Below are 22,723 nucleotides of genomic sequence, written 5' to 3'. Positions count from 1 at the left end.
GGTGCTCCTAAAAAGGGTTAAAGCGATAGAAAGAAAGAGATTGAGTGTCTTGAACAAACTGGGACAAGCCCTACAATAAGGAATGTGAAACTTCCGGTAGAAAATGTTTTTGCTGCTTAACTCACTTCCTTCTTTTCCAGTCTCTGGTGGCTGGGACTCCTCCAAGATGGGCACACTTTTTTCCTTCTTCTTCTTCTTCTTCTTTTTTTTTTGTTCGAATTCCACAGAGATTTGGAATTGCTGATGTTTTTTATTGGACTGTGGAATTCACACAACTATTTTTATAAGTGAAAGAGACCATTGTAAAACTGAGGTGCTCTTCTGGCCTGTGACGATGGCTGTTTTGTAGTCCTTACTTGCCTCTTATTTGATCAAAATAAGTGAGTAGGAGTTGGCTGGACTTTGTTGTCTTCACAGTCTATTTTTAAGCTCACAGCGACCAGGACCTTCCTTTTTATAATTATATATATAATTTGAGCTCAAATAATTGTTTTACTTTGTTTTTTTCTCCCATACATAATGATGTTTCTTGGAACATTTCAACCATCAACCACCTATAATAACATATCTGCTGGCCAGAAAGTCTGGCTATACAACTAGTCGGTCTTCTAGAATAAAGCCAGGTTTTCCTGATGCCTTTCTTCTCTTCACAGAAACTCTACAAACTGTCTCTGGAAGAATCTAAAAAGAAAGGCTATGACCTCAGAACGGATGCAATTCCTATCCAAGCTGCCAAAGCATCGAGAGACATTGCAAGTGACGTAAGTGTGAACGGTGGCCAGCCACCAAGCAGAGCAGCAGAACCGTAAACACAGAGTGCATGAAATATGAAAGCAGATATGATCCCGTGCCTGAGAACAGTAGACTCGCTGTGCTCCACAGATGCTTCTTGACGATGCTTGTGTCGTCTCTGGCATTTCTGGGGAAACATACAAAGACACAACAGAACGCTAGTCATGCTGGTACCTCACAGGTCCCAGCTTCCCACCTCAGGAGGTCTAGATGAACTCTCTGCTTCTTGGCATCTGAATCCCAAGCAGGATACTTCATATAAAGTAACTGGGGCTTTGATCATTGATGCTGATGATGGCTGCCCTTTAAATAATGAGGAAACCTGCAATGTAGTTGTTAAAACATGGGTGGCTTGGCGTCAGCTGTGGTGGGTGAACTCATGCCACAGAGATGTATGAACACTATGAACTAGGCTCCCCACAGCCTGAGGAAGCTGGTGTGCCAGCACAACACTGTCATATGAAACTTGATCTGTGCCCCAAAAATCTGCTGTCAGAAGTGTTCAATGGCGTGGAGCGATGAGGAGCACGGTACTGAGCTCTCCGTGTTTTTCCAGGCTGTCCTTTCTCCTCTTCCCTCCCATCCTGCATCCTCCCTTCCTGTATAGCTCTTCCCACTCCCTCCCATCGCTGAGAACCCCTAGTTCTTCCTCTGGAACCCTATGTCTTTCCTGGCTCCGCCCCTCTAACCTTCACACTCAACCTCCTGAGGAGAGGCAGACTAAGAAGCATGGTACAGTTCACTGTCTCTCCTCTGTGGAGGGAATAGCAACATGTCTTCTTAGTTTTGTCCGTTTGGAGAGAAAGGAAATCCAGACGATGAAGCTGCTCTAAAATTGTGCTTTGTGTTCCATACATGAACGGGTTTTTCAGCAGCAGATGACTGGATGGTTTATTTCCCTGGCAGCCCCGGACTGCTCACACGGAGCTTCCTTTTTATCTCATTTGTTGTGATCTTCCTGTAGCCACAGAGTGTGAGAACAAGTCAGGGTAGCACAGGATGGCATGCACCCCAGTCCTCAGTCACCCCAAGAAGTCACTCAGTGTGTACTCTCATATAAAATGGGGACCAGGTTCATAAGCAAATATCAAAATGTGTTTCGTCAACAGCGGAGCCATATGCAACTACCAATTTTATGGAAATATAGAATATTGACACTAGAGTTGTTCTTCATGTTAATTCATATTTTCTTCACAGTATAAATACAAGCACAATTATGAAAAGGAAAAGGGGAAAATGGTTGGCTTCCGAAGCCTGGAGGATGATCCCAAATTAGTCCATTCTATGCAAGTGGCTAAGATGCAATCTGATCGAGAGTACAAGAAGAACTATGAGAAGACGAAGACCAGCTACCACACTCCTGCCGACATGCTGAGCGTCACAGCTGCCAAGGACGCCCAAGCCAACATCACCAACACTAACTACAAGCGCCTCATCCACAAGTACATCCTTCTCCCAGATGCCATGAACATCGAGCTGACCAGGAATATGAATCACATCCAGAGTGATGTAAGAGAACCTTCCAGCAGGGCGTGGCTAGGTCCCCAGCATGGACAGAGACACCGCAGTCTTATAGACCATAGTTTTGTGTCTTAACTGGAAAAGTGAAGTCAAGTTTGTCTCTTTTCGTTATAGAATGAGTATAAACAAGACTACAATGAATGGTACAAAGGCCTTGGCTGGAGCCCAGCTGGTTCCCTAGAGGTGGAGAAGGCCAAGAAGGCAACTGAGTATGCCAGTGATCAGAAGTACCGCCAGCATCCCAGCAGCTTCCAGTTTAAAAAGTTGACTGACTCCATGGACATGGTGCTGGCCAAGCAGAATGCTCATACCATGAATAAGGTAGAGAGAGCAGCGCTCTTCCTTCCTCCTGATCAAGAAGAGGTCAACAGGCTCTGGCCCTTATTTAGGGAATTGAACTTAGGTCCTGCATTTCTAGAAAGTAGCAAACGATTACAGATTATCCTGTACATGTTTCAATGCCCATCTCTTGCAGTTTCTTCCCTTATCTTTCTAATTGGGTCAGAAATTGCTTAGATTTTTTAATACATGTATCCTAAGTACTTTCACTCCATTCTAAAGATGGAAAAGATGCAAAATATTATTTTTCCAAATCTGACACTAGAGCCAGGTGTGACAGGACACACCTGTAATCCTAGCAATTGGAAGACTCAGTCTCTCTCTCTCTCTCTCTCTCTCTCTCTCTCTCTCTCTCTCTCTCTCTCTCCCCACATATATATATATGTATATATATATAATAGAGAGATTAGAGAGATGATATTATATATATATATATAGTATATCAAGTCTTTTTTTAGAAAAAGAATACGAATTTATTCTTAATGTCTCTTCTGAATCCTATTTTTCCTCACTGTTTTCTAGTTCAAACTAAGTGCATTCGAATAGTCTCTTTATCTTCTTTCCCATTTATCCTTAACCATTATTCAGACTTAAAATATCTCTTCTCCCACTTCCTAGCATTTATACACCATTGACTGGAATAAAGATAAAACCAAGATTCACGTGATGCCTGATACCCCAGATATTTTGCAAGCCAAGCAGAATCAGACACTGTACAGTCAGGTAAGGAAAGCATGCATGTGGATGACATGCTTTGCCTCAAAACTTCCTAACTTAAAAACTGATGTAATAGGAAATAACTGATGTAAATACTGAGGCAATGGAAGTGAATCAGACTCTTCCTTCTAGAGGGCCTACACAACATTGTTAGGAACAAGGCCCTGGCTGTGTGCTCCAAGGAGACAGGGGCTACATCTGTCCAATCTCCATGCTCACTGTGCTTGGTGCAAAGGAGAGTTGCCATAAATAATTACTGAAACATGAAGTTATGTCAAACAGACCTGATACAAGTTATGGCTTTGGTATCTATGAGTTCCTTAATACTGGAAGAACCGCCTTACTCTGAAGTTTGGTTCCTTCACTACTAAAATCAGGACAATAAAAGTGCCTGAGACATCAGATTGCCATGAGGAACACATGAGAAACTCTGTAAGGCGCAAAGCACAGTACCCAGCATGTAGGAAGTCCTTGATGACTAGTTTGCTATAGCAATTTTAAGATACCTCCCACAAATTTGATGAGATCAGCTAGCTCATTTATTGATGCTTACAGAAGGCATTTATTACTTTTATCATGTATGTAGTTGAAATGGTGTGATCCAATTTTCTTTTTTAATTATTTTAACACTAATGTTTAAAACAGTGGTCCCAGACTGTTGTTAACTGCTGGAAGAATATAAACCCAGTAGGGCCAGGTTGTTGCTAAACAGTAGAGGCTGCATTCAAACACACCATCACCCTAAAATGAAACCAAAGTTAGATCACATGACACTCTGTCAGTACTGAGTCTACTTGTCACCTGTGTGGTTTTCTCTGTGGTTGGCATCAGAGTAGATGGTTTTAAGGTTCTGGATTCATTCTTTACCTAACTGAATGGTCTGCAATTTTAATACGGAAAGAATAGTGCTAAAGAGTCTCTTCACTTTTCAGAAATTCTACAGACATGGCTGGGAAGAGGCTCTGAAGAAAGGCTATGATCTCCCTGTTGATGCGATTTCTGTCCAGCTGGCCAAGACGTCGAGGGACATCGCTAGTGACGTAGGTCCTGGTGTGGGTAGAAGGATGTGCTTTCAGCTGGGTGGGCCATGTAGTGTTGGCTACTTCTGAAAAGTGCTTCTGTTCCTTCACCTCTTCCTGTCCTATTTACCCAGAACAGTCTTCCGCCCTCCCCCCAACCCCGTCCCTCTCCTCAAATGTCAAAGGGGCTCTCCTAGTCACCAAGTGGGCCAGAATCCTCTAAGACCCATTACAGGGAGTGCTATTCCAGATATTACAAACTAGATAAACTAGACATTGTGGGTTTTTCATGCTTTGCCTAAAATTAGTATTCCTGTTTTCTATCGGTCTATTTTAGACAAATTCAGGCCAGATAATAAATCAACATTAGCAATCTGATGGTGACGGTTTTTACCTGCATATGTCTGAAAATTAGCCATCAGTCATTTTAATTTAGCCATTTCTTGCACTTGTAAGTGTTTTAGTAAATTATTTATAGTAAATTAGCTCACTTTACATTCTGTTGGCTAGCCAGAGATCTGGTTCATAGGAAAATGTCATTTGTGCTGCAAAGGGCAGATGCCTCCTATGGCTGGAAAAGTTGAAACTTTTGGTGAGCACACTACATATGGTCCCCATATTCATTAAATTTTGTATAAAATACACTTCATTTGCATATAAATAAATATTTCATTTTGCTAATTCCAAAAACTAACTAGAAAGCAATCAAATCGTTTTGGGTGGGCAAGTTAGCTCTGTGAGTAAAGGAGCTTGCCAGCAAGTCTGACGATCTGAGTTCAATCCCCGGACTGAACATTATAGAAGGAGGAGAGAATTGACTCCCACAGGTTGTCTTCTGACCTCCACATATGTACTGGGTCATGTGTGTACCCACACATGTACATGTGCACACAAGTAAATAAATAAACGTAGTAAAATGAATTTATGGCGCCTGCTTTATAGTAACAATGACTGCTGCCAAACCTAACAACCTGGCTTTGATCGTAGAGATCCACATGACAGAAGGAAGAAAAAGACCACCATAAATTATCCTCTGACCTCTCTACATGCACACTGTGGCAGACACATGTGCGCTTTCTCTCTCTCTCTCTCTCTCTCTCTCTCTCTCTCTCTCTCTCTCTCTCTCTCTCTCTCTCTGTGTGTGTGTGTGTGTTTTAATTTTTTTAAACTTCTAAAAGTCTTGCTTTTAGAGAATGAATTACCAAAATTTCATAGGGACACACAACCTCTTAAAACCTTTAAAAGCAACAATGATTTGCAAGCCAGGTGTATTGGCGCAGGCCTTCAATGCCAGCACTCAGATCTGTGAGGCCAGTCTGGTCTATGCAGTGAGTTTCAGGAAAGACAGAGCTACATAGTGAGATCCTGTCTCAAAAACAAACAAACAAAACAAAAACAACAACAACCCAACAGCAAAGGTGATTTGCTTCTGCACATAGGGGAGAAAAAGAGCCTAAACACAGAATATGATAAGAAATTCCAAGACTAAGTGGGAATTCTATATAATTCAACTGTGGCACTCCAAATTACCAGAAAATAATTTGGACTCTCTGGCTTTCAGATCAAGACCTCATTAAATCGAACTGAAATAATGATGAACCTACATGATAAAGCAAACTCATTTTCATTTAGAACTATATGCTAATGAGAGCCTAGCAATCGAAAGGCCATCAACAATTTCTGAGCAACCCAGCGGCCAATAGTTCTTCATTCCTTTTCTGGCAAACCCACTTGAAATTTCACAGTTAAATTAGCTATGTGTGAACTTTGCCACGACGAGAGAAATTGTATTCCCTCTCAGCGTCCAATGGTTCATATATCTGTAACACTTCATAAAATTAGAGGCAGGCTTTAAGTGAGTAATTTAATAAGTTAAACTAATAGAAGTTAGAATTGGAAGGTGAAACAGTTCACCCCCCTGCCAACATCCTGCCTTCTCTTCATGTGTGGTGTGGAGAGAGGATGAAGTGCTTGGATCCATGGATACTCACACACAGAGGACTCCCATGGTCCTTCAGGGCAGGTATTTTCTCCATTGAACTGTGCGGAGTTGTTATCAGACTTCTTACTGTTTGTGTGAGGTATTTTACCAGGCAGTGCCAAGTCTGTGTTCTAGAGTAGTACAAAGTAGCTTATTTCTTCTTCTACTTGACATCTTCAAACATTCCAGTTTCCTTATTCTTCTTTGGTTTTAGTTTTGTAACTACATTGACCTTCTATTAGCAGTTCATTCTATATGTGATTTGTTTTATTTTGTCATCTTGAAAATAGTGTGTCGTTTTAGTGTTTTGTTGATATGGGAGTTCAGGCCAGCTTAATCGAGCTTCTGGGATATGCTTCTTGTGCTCCGTGCAGAGTGACAACTCTACTTTTTTATAAGCAATTTTTCCAGGCTGCCCATATCAAGAGCTGTGTTAGGTAGGCTATGTATCACTGTGATCAGAACACCTCACAGAGACAAGAAAGGAAAGACGTAGGATTTTGACTCACAGTTTCCATCATGGCAAAGAAGCCATGATGAGCACCTCGTTTTGCGTCACTGCAAACCAGAAAGCTGGAGATGGGAGAGCTGACACTCATCTAGCTTCCTCCTTTTTCTTTTTCATTCGGTCCAGGCCCCTGGCCCATGGGACTCTGTGACCCATATGCAGAATGGGTCTTTCCTTTTCTGGAAATGCCCGTACAGATACACCAAGTTGAGAATGCAGATTAACCATCACAAGGGTATAATCAACTGAAAGTCCAGAGTAGTTGAAATGTATGTGTTCTGAGGGAGTGTCTGTGAGGCCTATTATGTGTTCAGAACCTAACATTAGGTTACTGTCATTGCGCTTATTAGCAATATTGTTGTCATTTAGTAGTAATGCAATATCCCCGACTAAATGTAAGTACTAGATTTTACTTTTGTCATCTTAAATTTATATAGTTTATTTTCACCTACTTGACAAGATGTTGAGCTCTTATGTAATTTTTTTCTAACTAAAATATCAAAATATCCCAATCTGTGCCTATACAACATAGATTCTAATCTAGACAAAGCTATATGATATAATCATGTGAAAATTCTCTAATCTACATTTTAGCTTGTTCACCAGCTCATACATCTTCTTAATTTTTCTGTCATTCAGCCCTTATTTTTCTTATAAGCATGTGACAAAGATTTTGCTAAATGTTATCCTAAATTCAGCCACTCAATGTCTAGCACATATTTCTGCCTTGGGATAGAACTAATTTCTCATGATAATCTTTCCTGATATTCAACTGCATTTGTTCTTTGGATAGATATAATTAAACAGGACTTACTTAAGGAAGAAAACATTTCCTGTAGGCTAGCTCAGAAATCATTCTTTCACATCCATTTGGGGAAAAAGAAATATAACAACAAAGCAAGTTGAGTTTAACTTAGCTTTTATTTATGTTATTAAAAAGACTGTGTTTCCTGATTTCAGTTTAAATATAAACAAGGCTACCGGAAACAACTGGGACACCATATTGGATTCCTGAGTGTGCAAGATGACCCGAAGCTTGTGCTATCTATGAATGTGGCCAAAATGCAGAGTGAAAGAGAATACAAGAAAGACTTTGAGAAGTGGAAGACTAAATACACCAGCCCTGTGGACATGCTGGGTGTGGTGTTGGCCAAGAAGTGCCAGGCCTTGGTCAGCGACGTGGACTACAGAAACTATTTACATCAGTGGACATGCCTGCCAGATCAAAATGATGTCATCCAAGCTAAAAAAGTCTATGAGCTGCAAAGTGAGGTCAGTGTCTATCAAATTTGGTAGCTTAAAATTACTCCATATAGGGCTGGAGAGATGGCTCAGAGGTAAAGAGCACTGACTGTTCTTCCAGAGGTCCTGAGTTCAATTCCAAGCAACCACATGGTGGCTCACAACCATCTGTAATGAGATCTGGTGCCCTCTTCTGGCCTGCAGGGACACATGCAGGCAGAACACTGCATATATAATAAAAAAAAAATGTGACTCATAAAAAAAAATTACTCCACATATTAATAGCCATTAATGTGATAAAACAGATTGGAAAGAGGAATTATCATTGACCACCTAGAACATACCTGTGTAAATGACTAGACTCTCCTATTCATGGCGAAGATGAAGATGGGATTTTGATGGCTTGTTTTGTCCTTTCCTAGAACATGTATAAGTCTGATCTTGAGTGGCTGAAAGGGATAGGATGGAGTCCTTTGGGTTCTTTGGAAGCAGAAAAGAACAAGCGGGCTTCAGAAATCATCAGTGAGAAGAAATACCGTCAACCTCCAGACAGAAATAAGTTCACCAGCATCCCTGACGCCATGGACATAGTTCTGGCAAAAACAAACGCCAAAAACAGAAGTGATGTGAGTATTTCTTTAGAAATTGTCGGAATAGGTTAGAGTGCTTGCTACCTGGCAGTTAGGAGCATTTGCTTAGTAAATTATAGAACAGCAAAGCCTTGTCACATTTGATTCAGCATCATGTTTTATGTTGGTTTGATCTACTTGAATTGTTAACCACTTTACACCAAATAATTTAAATACAGTTTATTGTCATCATAGTTCAACCAACTTTCCTTATTTAGATAAAATGTGATAAAATAAATATGTTGAATATATTTCTTTTTTGGAGAAACACCTAGGTATTTTTGGTTGTGGCAGAGCATGGAAATGGGGGGGGGGGATCCTGGGAGACTTACACAGTGGAAATGTTATGAAGAAATGAGTTTAGGTTTGTGGTGTTTTGTTTTGTTTTTAACCACAGAGCCATATCTCCCAACCCTTAAAAGGTATATTTTCTAAGGATATTTGCCTAGTATGCGTGAAGTCCTAGGTTCAATTCTCAGTACCACAAAAAAGTTCCTTTCCAGCAGGGACATCAGCACTTGGCATAGAATGGGTGCTTAGTAAGTACTGACCCGATGAGATAAACAAAAGTAGCTGTGTAGAATGTTTTTAGGTCCACACTGTTGCTACTCAGCCTAAGCTTGAACATTACAAGAAGCTGAACTAAGTACAGTGAGATTCTGGAACATGCAAGGAAGTATAAATAGATACAATGGTAACTGTGTAGGTCTTAAGAAGCTCTCTGGACACTGTGTTCAATATACTTTCCATTTTGAATGCATGTATTAGTTCTGACCTGATGCATAAAGCCATATTTTATAACTGATAGCTCCTCATCCTAACCAACCGCTCACAGACACTCAACAGTTATGTTTTCCAAAAGCTGTAGAAGATGCAAGCCTGCAGGCCTCTCTCTGCCTCCATCTCCATCCCTTCTCTTTGGGTCTTTGTGACACACTTTGAATACAAAAGTTGGACCAACAAGCACATTTTTGGTTTGCTTTTGTTTCTTCCCTGAATGTTGCTTCATTCTTAGAATTTTAATTTATTTGAGAAAGGAGGGAAAAAGCTCTGAACTAAGAAGATAAGAAAGGGAGGAGAGCAGAGCACAGAGCTGACCAGTCCATGCTGAACAGTGTGCCATAGTTGCAGGGATGCTGAAAGAAATTTGACAGTCTCTAGAAACTTTTCCCTTTGCTTGTCCCAACTTGGAGGCGGCGTGCTACTGGCCTCTAGTGGATAGAAAGAGGGGATGCTACTAAAAAGCCCAGGAGACACAAGGCTGTCCCCCTACAATCAAGAGTTACCCAGTGTGCAACCAGCGATTATAAGGCTAAAAAGCACTGGCATTCTTAGCAGAAAGGTTGGTAAAGAACTTGAGTAAACATATAGTAATATTAATGAGCCTTGTTTCATTTTGGTCCTGAAGGCCTAATTAACTTCTCTGGGCCACCTGAATGATAGAAAGCATATTCATACAGAGAAAAGTAGCAACCCTTTGAATGCCCCAGGCCGTACATCTCAAAGGGAACTTGGCAAGTCTAAGAAACTGATGAAACCTTGAAAATGTTGATCCTGGAAGGCTGGTGAGGAAGATCAGCAGATAAAGGCACCTGCTGCCAGGCTTGAAGACTTGTGTATGATCCCGGGAGCCCACGTGGTAAAGAAGAACCCGCTCCTGCAGGTCGCCCTCTTGCTTCCACGTTCAAGCCATGGCACCTGAAGCCCCCCCCCACACACACACACCATACACACACTTAATAAATAAATATCATGAGAAAAAATGTTTAAGACAGGGTCTCATTATGTAGCCCTGGCTGGCCTCAAACTTGGAGGTCTGCCTGCCTCTGCAGGCAAATACTAGGATTAAAGGCATACATTGCCACACCCAGTGGAAAAAATTAAATTTGTATTTGAATAATTTTAGGCATACATAGAAGTTAAAAAAACTGTAAGTTACATATTTTTCACCCAGATTCCAAAACCATTCACATCTGAACACATTTGTATTCTGTCTCTTTATCCTTCTTCCTTTTCTCCTCATCTCTATGAGAAACTACACTGTTTCCTGACACCTTGCTACCCCTAATGTTTGGTTTGTGTGTGGAAATAAAAATAGTGTCTTACAAAAGCACTTTGGAATTATCAAAGTCATGGAATCAACGTTGACACAGTACTGTCTACAGAATTTATTCACTTTTATGGGGCCAGAAGCGGGGCTCTGTGGGTGAGGCACAAGCCACTAAACCTGATGGCCAGAGGTCAATCCCTAGGACCCATGTGGTTAAAGGAGAGAACCAATACCTGAACATTACCCTGTGATGTCCACACATGTGCTATGGAATGTCTCTCTCTCTCTCTCTCTCTCTCTCTCTCTCTCTCTCTCTCTCTCTCTCTCTCAATGTTAAAACATAAAAATAATCTATTCAGTTTTACTACTAATGCCCTTTATAGTAAAAGAAAACTATTTCCCCTGGCTGATGATGAAATCCAAGGTCACACATTGCATTTATTTGTCTTTATCCATTCTCTGGACCATTTCCTTATTGTCTCTGTTTCTCAAGTCTTTTTTGTTTGTGACAGGTGCAAAGTCCCCTTCACTGTGGGGTTTTCCAGGGTGTCCTCGTAGTTCAGATCATGTCATTTCAAGAGGAAGCCCCACCCTCTGTCCTCCTCAGGTCCCATGACAGGAGAACCCAGGACATCAAGTTGTCCTGTTGCTGATCATTTGAACCTTTATCACTTCCTTAAAGTGATATTGCCAGGTTCTTCTACTGTTAAGATAACCATTTTATCCCTTGGAGAAAAAAACTTAAAGACAGTCTCACTCTGTATCTCCGGGTAACCTGGAACTCACTATATATATGTAGAGCAGGCTGGCCTCCAACTCACAGAAATGCCAGCCTCTGCCTCTCAAGTGCTGGGATTAAAGGCATGCACTACCATATTTGGCAAAATACCATTGCATGGACCAGAAGTGGGGTTCAAAACTTGTAATTGATAAATATCTTGTTGATAAAGTTTGATAGTATGTAAATATCCTATTTTTCAAACGTTTACTTTTAGTAAGTTATTTGGATTCCATTGGTCTTCTGTTGAAGATAGACATGAAGATGATTTTAGGACATTCAAGAGATTTTGATAAATTTTAAAACTGTCCTTTTTTGAAATCCCCAAATCTCTGTCAATTTTTCTTATCCTTCCAAATAACTGTATGTAGTAACTATAAATAGTAAACCAACTGAGGACTAAGATTCCCTAGTTCCTAGACATAACTTGGATAGGTCATCTTTTGGTAAGACAGTTAAACACTATGGGGGATTTTGAGGGCCAAAAAAATTGGAAAGTGTTATGCTATTTGAAAGTGTCAACAAAATTTTTATTACATGTACTGATTCCTATAGGCACCAGTGTCTGTAACTTCAAAAAGGTGATCCATAATCTAAATTTGAAAGGTAGTTGTATTTCAGCTAAGAAAACTGCATCTATTTTCTACTTATATTGTTGACTTATTATCAATTATAATGCACATGAACCTAATAATCCCACCTGAAGCCAACCATCATATTGGACCCTGACAATACCACTGATAAAATTGTTGTTTCTCATTCTAGAGACTTTATCGAGAAGCTTGGGACAAGGATAAGACTCAAATCCACATCATGCCTGACACTCCTGACATCGTTCTGGCTAAGGCAAACTTAATCAATACAAGTGATGTGAGTTTCCAAGTTCAGTGTGTCTTTTCAATAAGCTCTATTAATCGTGTCTAAGTCGGTGAAGTTGTCTGAAAGTTCTTTTGAATTCCCAGGCCATTTTAATTAGCAGACTATGAATGACTCAGATTCCTTATTTGGCAGGGGGATGGGAAGGTTGCATGTCCAATGTTGGCACTCACTATTTCAAGCAGCATTAGAACACATCTCTCTATTTTTGCGTTTCCTTATTACATGTATTATCAGAATGAAATGTTTATACCATCCTCACTCTCTCCTGTGTGGGCAGAAGCAATTCTTATTGGCTTTGTATTGCTTACAATGTTTTGTGCTTGACAGATAGATTCTAGGTGAAATTTTGAACAAGTAAAAACAATTCATTGGAGGAAATTTTCATTTTTATCAATTACTTTGCTAGCAAATGTTAGTCCTCAAAATGTATGGATGTAAAAAGTAAACATTTAAAACACAAATTCTGAGCCTCAATAAGGTGATTTTAATGTTGAAGAATATATGGGTGTAATACTCCAATGACTAAAATATGAACAGAAGTCTAACAATAAATAGACAATAGCCACTTAAAACCTCCTGGCTTCTGGGTAGAAATACATTTAAATATATTCTCAATTACTCAGTTATGTCACAATCTGAATGGGAAAATTACAAACACATGAGTTTTAACATTCAATATTTAAACTTTAAAGTATTTTTTGATGATGAAGGACCATATTACCTCCAGATGTCACTTTTTTTGATGGTCCTGTGTCATGAAGTGGGTACACTAGCTACACAGAAGTGATATCCTCTCACTGACTATTTTTTCTGTGGGAGGAGTAAGATTGAAAGGCTTTCCCCTCTCTTCAGCAACTTCTCATGGAACATAACATAAACTGGAAGATATCACCAAAACGGTAATTCATGTCTCTGCCAGTTAGCTTCTGCTGCATTCTTTAAAGTACTTGGGAAGAGCTGGCATTTCATTTTGTGCATTTGTTAATCAAAGAGCTTTGAAATTTAGAATAGGGTCATTAGCAATCCATAGACATGCTGTCCAGTTCCATTGGCGTGGTCTGGAGCACAGAGACTCTTCTCATGGACTCTTGAAATAAGCAGCACACTTCTTATTCGTTACACTACTTATGGAGAATGGTTTGCCCAACGTGATTATCTTTGTCTCTCAACAGAAAATCTACAGAATGGGTTATGAGGAACTGAGGAAAAAAGGTTACGATCTTCCTGTCGATGCCATTCCAATCAAAGCAGCCAAAGCATCCCGGGAAATTGCCAGTGAAGTAAGATGTTGGATAATGATTTCATTGCAGTTGGTGTAGATGTGCCCTGTCGATAGCGATTTGATTGCAATGGGCCTATTTTAAATTGAACAAAATCATCTAATAGCAAATTAAAACAAGGTGATAACTCCAGACATGCAGTGTAGGATAAAGATAAGACCAAGGGTCAGTTTATTGTGTATGGGATTTGTGGCTGAATTTAGCCTTTAATCTTTCCTATCAAGAAACTGAAATCTGTAGCTCTATAGGCTTAGCAAGAAATTTAGAATTAATGGGTTTTGAAAATTGCCACAAAGGTGGCAACAAAAGTTAATTTTTAAAGGAATGAGCTATACTTTTTTTCCCTTTAGTACAAATACAAAGAAGGCTTCCGAAAGCAACTTGGTCACCATATTGGTGCTCGGAATATTAAAGATGACCCCAAAATGATGTGGTCCATGCATGTGGCCAAGATCCAGAGTGACAGGGAGTACAAGAAGGATTTTGAGAAGTGGAAGACCAAGTACAGCAGCCCGGTGGACATGCTGGGCGTGGTGCTGGCCAAAAAGTGCCAGACCTTGGTCAGTGATGCAGACTACAGGAACTACCTGCACCAGTGGACATGCCTGCCTGACCAGAATGACGTCATCCATGCTCGGCAGGCCTATGACCTCCAGAGCGATGTGAGTCTAAGGTTTTCCTCTGTTCAATTAAACATTCTGTCTCTTTTCCTAAGTATCCAAGTTCCCATAAAGTAAGGAATGTTGAATTTATACACTAATGCCCAAACTCCACCTAGTGATCCAAGCAGCAGTATTCTTCAAAGGAAGAATCGGCAGTAGAATATTCTGGGTAGCTGATCTAGGCAACAAAGAATTAAGCCATTGTTGACATATTTCTCTTACTTTGCAAAACATGCTTCTAATCTGAGTATTTCATTAAATTTCTAAAATTGTCCAGGAAGCCAAATGTTAAATATTACAGACATGCCTGATCATGTAACAGAACACAAACTCCTATCTGTCTGTGGATATATATTTACATTTGTGACTTGTCACTTGAAATTTCAGAATTTGTACAAGGCTGATCTTCAGTGGATGAAAGGCATTGGCTGGATAACTTCTGGATCTCTCGAGGATGAGAAAAACAAACGAGCCACTCAGATTCTGAGTGACCATGTTTACCGTCAGCACCCGGATAAATTCAAGTTTTCCAGCCTCATGGACTCCATGCCCATGGTCTTGGCAAAAAATAATGCTATAACCATGAACCATGTAAGTCCTTTCTTGTTGTGAGGGAGGGATTAAATACTTCTGACAGGAATGGGGAACAATGTTCTTGTAGAAAGAAAAACCACATTCAATTCTTCTTCATGACATTAAGGTGTCTCTAGAGGACATGTGCTACTAACTGACAGAGACATCGAAACCTGAACACGTCACAGAGTTGACTCACAGAGCGTTGTTTCAAAGTGTTCATTATTGACCTATCTTCTTATTGTTTTTAGCACCTCTATACAGAAGCTTGGAATAAAGATAAAACTACCATCCATATTATGCCAGATACCCCTGAAGTTATACTGGCTAAACAAAACAAAATAAATTATAGTGAGGTAAGCAATGTATTTATGATATGGGATATGTTTTCCTTATATTGCACTTCATTAATCAAACATAATTATTTATGTCTGTGACAGAAATTATATAAACTTGGCCTGGAAGAAGCCAAGAGGAAAGGCTATGACATGCGCCTTGATGCCATCCCTATTAAGACAGCCAAGGCCTCCAGAGACATTGCGAGTGACGTAAGTATACCTGGGAAGTTAAGTATGCCTAGGAGATTTTCACCTGAGCTTTGGCCCCAGGATCACCTGTTTCTCTTAGATTTACAGTGGGCCAAGCTATAAAGTTAAAATTGTTGCTAATAGTTTATTATGTCAGCAAGTAGCTTAAAATGATACTGAAACTCATGACTTCAAGCTAAACTTCAGCTGTGAGAATGAGCCTTCAGAGTGAGTCCTCTGTCTGAGGATCCAAAGCAATGCATTCTTAACAGAAGTTGTGATTGTTTTTTACTTTTCTATATGATACATGTCTTATCTTTACAGTCACACTTTTTGGAGGATTCTGTCTAAACCTTATCCATGCTATATGAACTGATGAATTTAAACAAAGAGGACACGTCACTCAAAGCCCTGCCATCTGCATGGCCATGTGTTTGTGTCGGACTCCAGTGTCCGGCTGCAGACATTTGCTCACTTTATTATATTATAATGGGTTGCATGTGGCCATTTTTAAGGAAGCATACATGTATGCTTTGGTCATGTACCCATACCCTGCTGCTGTCCCCTCTTTGATGCTTTGTGTCCTTTAAAAGATGGGTTTGCTAACATTGCTAAAACTTTTTATTCATTTTTTGTCTTTGAATCAAAAGTATGTTTTTTTGTTTCCAAAATATAGGAAATAATTATCACATTTTAAAAAAATGATCAACACAGAGGAGTTTAATATTAATGTATAACCATATGACATGCCTACTATAATTAAAATGTATGTTCATAAAGAATTTTTAATGACATAGAAAAATGCTTATATAATAACTGCAAAAATCAGGCAAAAACCATTAACATATGACTCATATTCTAATTATATTCTTTCATACTCATGCACCACAAATAGCTCTGTGTAGTAAAATAATATATTTGTTTTCCTTTTCTTTTTAGTATTTTGCTTGTTTTCTACATGATAAAAGATACATATATTATATACTCAAAAGAAATCATTATGTTTAGTGATAGGATAATTCTGTCCTAGTAAATGTATTTTTCTAAAGGTCAAACAGATTACTGGCAGTCTTTCTCTTCTTGTAGTTCAAGTACAAGGAAGGCTACCGTAAGCAGCTGGGCCACCACATTGGTGCCCGTGCTATACATGATGACCCCAAGATGATGTGGTCCATGCACGTGGCCAAGATCCAGAGTGACAGGGAGTACAAGAAGGACTTTGAGAAGTGGAAGACCAAGTACAGCAGCCCGGTGGACATGCTGGGGGTGGTGCTGGCCAAGAAGTGCCAGACCTTGGTCAGCGACGTGGACTACAGGAACTACCTGCACCAGTGGACATGCCTGCCTGACCAGAATGACGTCATCCATGCTCGGCAGGCCTACGACCTCCAGAGCGATGTGAGTGCTGATACTCATAAAGATGGGAAACAATGAGTTTACTCCACAGAAGAAGGTTTCAATAGGTTGCCCAAAGCTCACCTGGGCCTGCAAGTGTGTGAGGGGCAGTATGCCTACTTTCCCTTTGAATGCTAACCGTTAGCATTCATACAAAATGAAGTCGTGCCTGAACCTGCTACCTACAAAATTATATTTTTTTAAAGTGTTCATACTTGATTTTATGTCCTTTGGCTAAAAAAAATGTATTCCCAATGTGGAGATAAATATTTATTGACTATTTGTGTCAACAGAATGCGTACAAGTCTGATCTCCAGTGGATGAGAGGCATTGGCTGGGTGCCCATTGGCTCTCTGGATGTGGAAAAATGCAAACGGGCCACAGAAATCCTGAGTGACAAGATCTACCGTCAGCCCCCAGACAAGTTCAAGTTCACCAGTGTGACTGATTCTCTGGAGCAAGTGTTGGCCAAGAATAATGCCATCACTATGAACAAGGTAAGTGGTTAGAGTTCAGGGAAGCCACATGGGGTTGCTGAAGCTGAATCCAAGAAACAGAAACACGATTGAGAGAAGAGTTTTATACCCTAAGACATTTATATCCATCTTTCATTATCTTCCTATTTCTCTAATCTATTATCTATCTAATGTGTTATTCATATTTTACTATTAACTTCAGTTATTATTTCTTTTTTTTTTTTTTTTTTTTGGTTTTTCGAGACAGGGTTTCTCTGTGTAGCTTTGCGCCTTTCCTGGGACTCCCTTGGTAGCCCAGGCTGGCCTCGAACTCACAGAGATCCACCTGGCTCTGCCTCCCGAGTGCTGGGATTAAAGGCGTGCGCCACCACCGCCCGGCTAGTTATTATTTCTTATAAATAAAAATAAAAGTTTTGATAAAATGACATCTTTTATGAAAAATAATCATTGCATAAAATACTTATTCTTACTTTCCATTTATTTTGTATTTTCAGATTACCAAAAGGCATTTTTAAGTATATATTCCAATATGAACCAAATTGTTGGAGACATGTATATAATACATTATTTATATAAAATGCCATAGCCTTACCTGCTTTTTTTATAAGTTTTCTATGGTCTTGAGACTCCTGTTGATTAGACATTGATGTGTTTCCTGATGAATGTGCATCTCCTTTGACAGCGTTTGTACACAGAAGCCTGGGACAAAGACAAGACCCAGATCCACATAATGCCAGACACACCAGAAATCATGTTGGCAAGAATGAATAAAGTCAACTACAGCGAGGTAGGAGTGGTTGCCAACTCTTAGACACCTGTACTGTTTCACTTCAAACGATCATTCCATGGTGACATAATGCTAAATGGCAGCTTTGTAAAGAATCATGTTTTCTCAATTCATGAGAAAAGCAACTTTTGCATTTCTCAATCACTGTTATAAAGGGTAAACTTTAAGTAAGATGAGTTACCATTTAGGGCAATGCAATTTTTGCATTAATTACAGAAATTAATGATTTCAGCAACAATCATAAGATGAAGTACATTTTATTTTATTCAACTTTTCTTCCTTTTTTTAAAGCATTTTATTTTATGTGTATGGAGTTTTGTCTGCACGTATGTCTGCACCATGTCCATGGCTAGTGCTCACAGAGGCCAAAGAGGGTGTTAGATCCCCTGGAACTGATGTTACAGAGGGCTACTGCTGGGAATTGAACCCCAGACCTTTAGGAGAGCAGTCAGTGTTCTTAACTTCTGAGCCATCTCTCTAGCTCCCCTCCCCCCTTTTATTAACTTTTGAAGTGAGGAAATTAAAAACAGAATGTACACGTGTGTCCTCTGAGTGCTGGGGCTAAGCCTCCTAGATGTATTTCCCATATCTAATATATTGCTCTTAAGTTATGGTGTAGTGTCAAAACTTATGATTCCTAAAGTCTAAGAGTAAAGCCAAAGTCTAAAATCCCAGAACCATCAAACAATACACAGAGAGACTATGAAGGAAACTCCGCCAGGATTATACAGGAATGAGCCAGTTTCTTTACTTGTCTGGTGAGCATGGGGCCATGTGTCCCCATTTTAGAACCCGTGTCTTGGGTAGAGAGAGAGGTCAGCCTCTCTCCAGGAGAGATTCCCCCACTCACAGGACTGAGCCACCTTTGCTTAAGAATTCCCAGTGACAAGGAACTTATTTCGTAAGTCAGTCTCCTGGAAATTTCCACTAAAAAGTATTCCTCTTGTATTTCTCTCTGAAAACCCACAAAGTCCTCAGAAGCTGGCAGTACCAATCTACAGTGTCCTTCCCTGCCAGCTCCATCCCAGGTTCTCTTTGCAATCTTTACATCTCCACGTTCCTGGACATCCCTTGAGCTGGTCAAATGTGACTCAGAGCTAAACAAAATACTGTTAGTGAGTGATGATCAGGGCCAACCCCCCGAACTTGTAGTTGTCATCTTTCTGACCTGTACCCCACATCCCTGTACCTCACTGGAGCACACTAGCTGCTATGTCAATCCTGGTGTATGTGACCTTGAACCCTCTTACACTCTGAGACCTCTCACAAGGGCTAACGTTAAGATGGGTTTTCGCTGGCTGCCTTGTGCATTTGTAATTTAAATCTAGCTCAAGACTGACATTCATCCCTATGTAATTTCTTCCTGTTAGATTGAGACTATGGGTTTAAGATCTTTGTGAGTCTCAGATTCTGACAGAGGCACATTTCCTTTTCCTCTGAGATTCATGCCTCCAGCAAGTCGAACGCCATTTCTCCGACAGGACCAATCAATAGAATACTAACCGTCTGCCCGACAAAAGACTTCAGACAGAATTTAGAGATTTAAAGTCATGTTCTTTGGGGAAGGCAGGCTTTAGCTGTGGTTCCTGTATAACCAGCACTTAGCTGTCACCCAAACTAAAAATATCAAGTCCTCCAGCTACCCTGGAATGTTTGAATCTGTCTTGCTGGAAACTTCCAGAGACACCATAGTAGGACAATGTTGCTGGTCAACTATGGACCAGGAAGAACCTCTGCTTGAGTGTCTAAGCCACCCAGTCTCCTTCCCAGCATTTTCTCTATCCAATCACTTCGATTCTTTTCTGTTTTCATCTTATTTAAGATGGGACAACACAGTGTAGAATTTATCATGCCATTCACCCTTGTAAGATTTTTCTTGGTTTCTATCAAAGTAAGGAACAAAGTCTGCCCCACCCCTACTGGTACTGGAGGTTGAACTCAGATCCTCAGGTGTGCTGGCCAGAACCTTACTGTGGAGTCGTAGCCCTGGCCCAAATGCTGCATTCCTTTCTCAGCTGCAGGCGTCATGCTCCAACTCCAGAATCTTTCCAGTCCATGTCTGGCCTTCCTCCCTGGTAGCCCACCCCACTCCTTCACAGGACCTCGCTTCCCCTGATGACCAGCTTAGTCTGTGGGAACCTGGTTTATCATGGGAGGTGTAACCCACAGGCAGCCCTGTGCGGGAACTTCCTTCATTCTTAGCTCACAGTAAATGACTGCTTCCTGTCGTCTCTCTGGTTGAACGCTGTGGTTAAATTGTCCTGTGTGGTTTGGCTTCTCAGCAGCTAGCCCTCTAGATTACCAGGCTCTCATGACTTCTCCCAGAAACCCAGAGGCTGAGGGAGTCCTCGTCTTCATCCTTGGTTGTCAAGTACCCAGCAGAGTCACAGGCAAGAAGTCAGGCCACATGGAACGAATTAATTTCCATAAACAACAGTTCATCTATATGTCTCCACAGGCTTTAGTTTAATTTCTCTGGAAACGTTTTGCATATATATGCACTTATTTAATTCATTGTAAAAATTGAGAATGATCAGTTGTAATAATCTTCATAGGTAACTTTCTTTGTTGCAAAAGAAAAAGGCTTGGAACTCAGAAATTGCATTCTAATAAGAACTATATGGAGAATTTTATGAATTATTTAAACCCTCTATTAGTTTTTTTTAGATACGAACATCAACATCTAACCAATTTCTTTCTTTTTGGGTGGTGTCCCACATTTAGAGTCTGTATAAACTTGCCAATGAAGAAGCAAAGAAAAAAGGCTATGATTTACGAAGTGATGCCATCCCCATTGTGGCAGCCAAGGCCTCCAGAGACATCGCCAGTGACGTAAGTTAACAGTTCTCTTCCCATTCCGTGAGCAGTGTGGTGTGGCATTTTCACTGGGTTCTACAAAGTACTTTCCATAGGCTGTGTGTGGTGGTGTGTGCTTGTGAGCCCAGCACTTAAGAGGCTGAGGTAAAAGGACTGTCTTGTGTTTGAGGCCAGCCACTCCATTCCACTATGTAGTGATTAGTAGGCTAGCCAGAGCTTTATGGCAACATGTCTCAGTTGGAGTTTCTATTGCTGTGATGAAACACCATGAAGAAAAAGCAAGTTGTGGAGGAAAGGATTTGTTTGGCTTACACTTCTTTATTGCTGTTCATCATCAGAGGAAGTCAGGATAGGAACTCAAACAGGGCAGGAACCTGGAGGCAGGGGCTGATGCAGAGGCCATGAAGGAACAGTACTTACTGACTTGTTCTTCATGGCTTACTCAGCCTGCTTTCTTATAGAGCCCAGGACCACCAGCCCAGGGATGGTACCCCCTACAACGGGCTGGGCTTTCCCACATCAGTCACTGAGAAAATGCCCTCCAGATAGGCATTTTCTCAATTCAGGTTCCCTCCTTTCCGATAACTCTAACGTATGTCAAGTTGACATAAAACTATCCAGGACACAAAGTATGCCTCAAAAAAAAAATAGAAAAAAAATTATCTCCTTTGTATGAAAATTTTCAGAAACCTTGCTTTGGAAGGAATGGGAAATTTGGTATTTGTGAAAAGGGTTTGTGTTCTCAGAAGAAAAGAAATCACTTCCTGAGGATGTAGCCGGCGAGAATGCTAGAGAAGAGCTGCAGACTCGGAGATGTTGATGGAAGAACAACCAATAGGTTCCCATGCCTGCAGTCTGTTGAGGATCCCGGTCTAGCTTTGTGTGGTGTTTTAATGAATAGTGTTAAAACTACATGTGACACTTGCTGTCACGACTCACCCTGGTCAGATTATGAAGGGAAAGCATTTATCAGTACCAGATGGGGGTTCGAGCCCAGGCTCGCACCTTACTCTCTCCCGGCTCTGTAGGGTAGTACCTGCCATCCTTGCCCCATCCCATGAAAAGGCCATCCTGCTCACCTGGTGCCTCCCCAGTCCTTGAGGAATGGACACCTGCTGTCAATACCCAAGCTCACTGTTAACAAATATGGTAATAGACTGTATGTTATACTAGAATGCTATTGGCTCACTTTATTTTTTGTATATCAGCCCCCTCCCTGCCTCAGCAAAAGAATCTGTGCCAACAGTTATAAATAATTAAATAATAAATTTTAAGAAATCTACGAAGAGCTCTCTATGCATTATCTTCGTATTTTACTCAAATGGTACACGCTGTCATTATCTCCATTTTATGAATTATTCAAACAGCTTTCTGGGAATCAGTATTAATAGATGGTGAAGTTTAAACTAAACAAACTCATTCCTTCCCACCATGCCATACCCCTTCCCATTGAATCATCTACACTTTCTAACTCAGTTGTCTTTAAAATTGGAAGCATGTACTGGGGATGACTGGCTTAGGTTCCACACTGAAGTCATTGAACTTGTAATAATAATAATAATAATAATAATAATAATAATAATAATAATAAAACACTGCTGATCTATGTGAAAATAGAACACAATGGCCTGGCTAAGAACACTTTAAACCAGATAAATTGCTATGGCAACTTTACCAATATAATCAGTCTTGATGATGATGATGATGATGATGATGATAGAAATTTGCCACTGACACTGACTGTGTGGCTC

General features: G+C 40.4%; 1 protein-coding gene across 28 annotated transcripts in view; it reads left to right on the top strand.

Annotated features, from left to right (window-relative positions):
• The window catches only part of Neb (nebulin), a 195,811-nt gene that overhangs the window by 61,847 nt on the left and 111,241 nt on the right, over positions 1 to 22,723 (top strand). For 26 of the 28 annotated variants that reach the window (XM_006974275.4, XM_006974245.4, XM_076569449.1 and 23 more), the window contains exons 48-64: positions 654 to 761; positions 1,990 to 2,301; positions 2,428 to 2,634; positions 3,271 to 3,375; positions 4,302 to 4,409; positions 7,838 to 8,149; positions 8,542 to 8,745; positions 12,342 to 12,446; positions 13,628 to 13,735; positions 14,086 to 14,397; positions 14,785 to 14,988; positions 15,222 to 15,326; positions 15,411 to 15,518; positions 16,584 to 16,895; positions 17,186 to 17,389; positions 18,051 to 18,155; positions 20,880 to 20,987. In XM_006974275.4, the coding sequence (XP_006974337.2) occupies positions 654 to 761; positions 1,990 to 2,301; positions 2,428 to 2,634; positions 3,271 to 3,375; positions 4,302 to 4,409; positions 7,838 to 8,149; positions 8,542 to 8,745; positions 12,342 to 12,446; positions 13,628 to 13,735; positions 14,086 to 14,397; positions 14,785 to 14,988; positions 15,222 to 15,326; positions 15,411 to 15,518; positions 16,584 to 16,895; positions 17,186 to 17,389; positions 18,051 to 18,155; positions 20,880 to 20,987 (3,027 nt within the window). The remainder of the gene's footprint in view (positions 1 to 653; positions 762 to 1,989; positions 2,302 to 2,427; positions 2,635 to 3,270; positions 3,376 to 4,301; positions 4,410 to 7,837; positions 8,150 to 8,541; positions 8,746 to 12,341; positions 12,447 to 13,627; positions 13,736 to 14,085; positions 14,398 to 14,784; positions 14,989 to 15,221; positions 15,327 to 15,410; positions 15,519 to 16,583; positions 16,896 to 17,185; positions 17,390 to 18,050; positions 18,156 to 20,879; positions 20,988 to 22,723) is intronic. The other 2 variants (XM_076569465.1, XM_076569469.1) reach the window with 2 other exon arrangements.

This window comes from Peromyscus maniculatus, chromosome 4, assembly GCF_049852395.1.
Source record: "Peromyscus maniculatus bairdii isolate BWxNUB_F1_BW_parent chromosome 4, HU_Pman_BW_mat_3.1, whole genome shotgun sequence".
NCBI classification, from domain to species: domain Eukaryota; kingdom Metazoa; phylum Chordata; class Mammalia; order Rodentia; family Cricetidae; genus Peromyscus; species Peromyscus maniculatus.
This window is presented reverse-complemented; position numbering and strand designations above follow the sequence as displayed.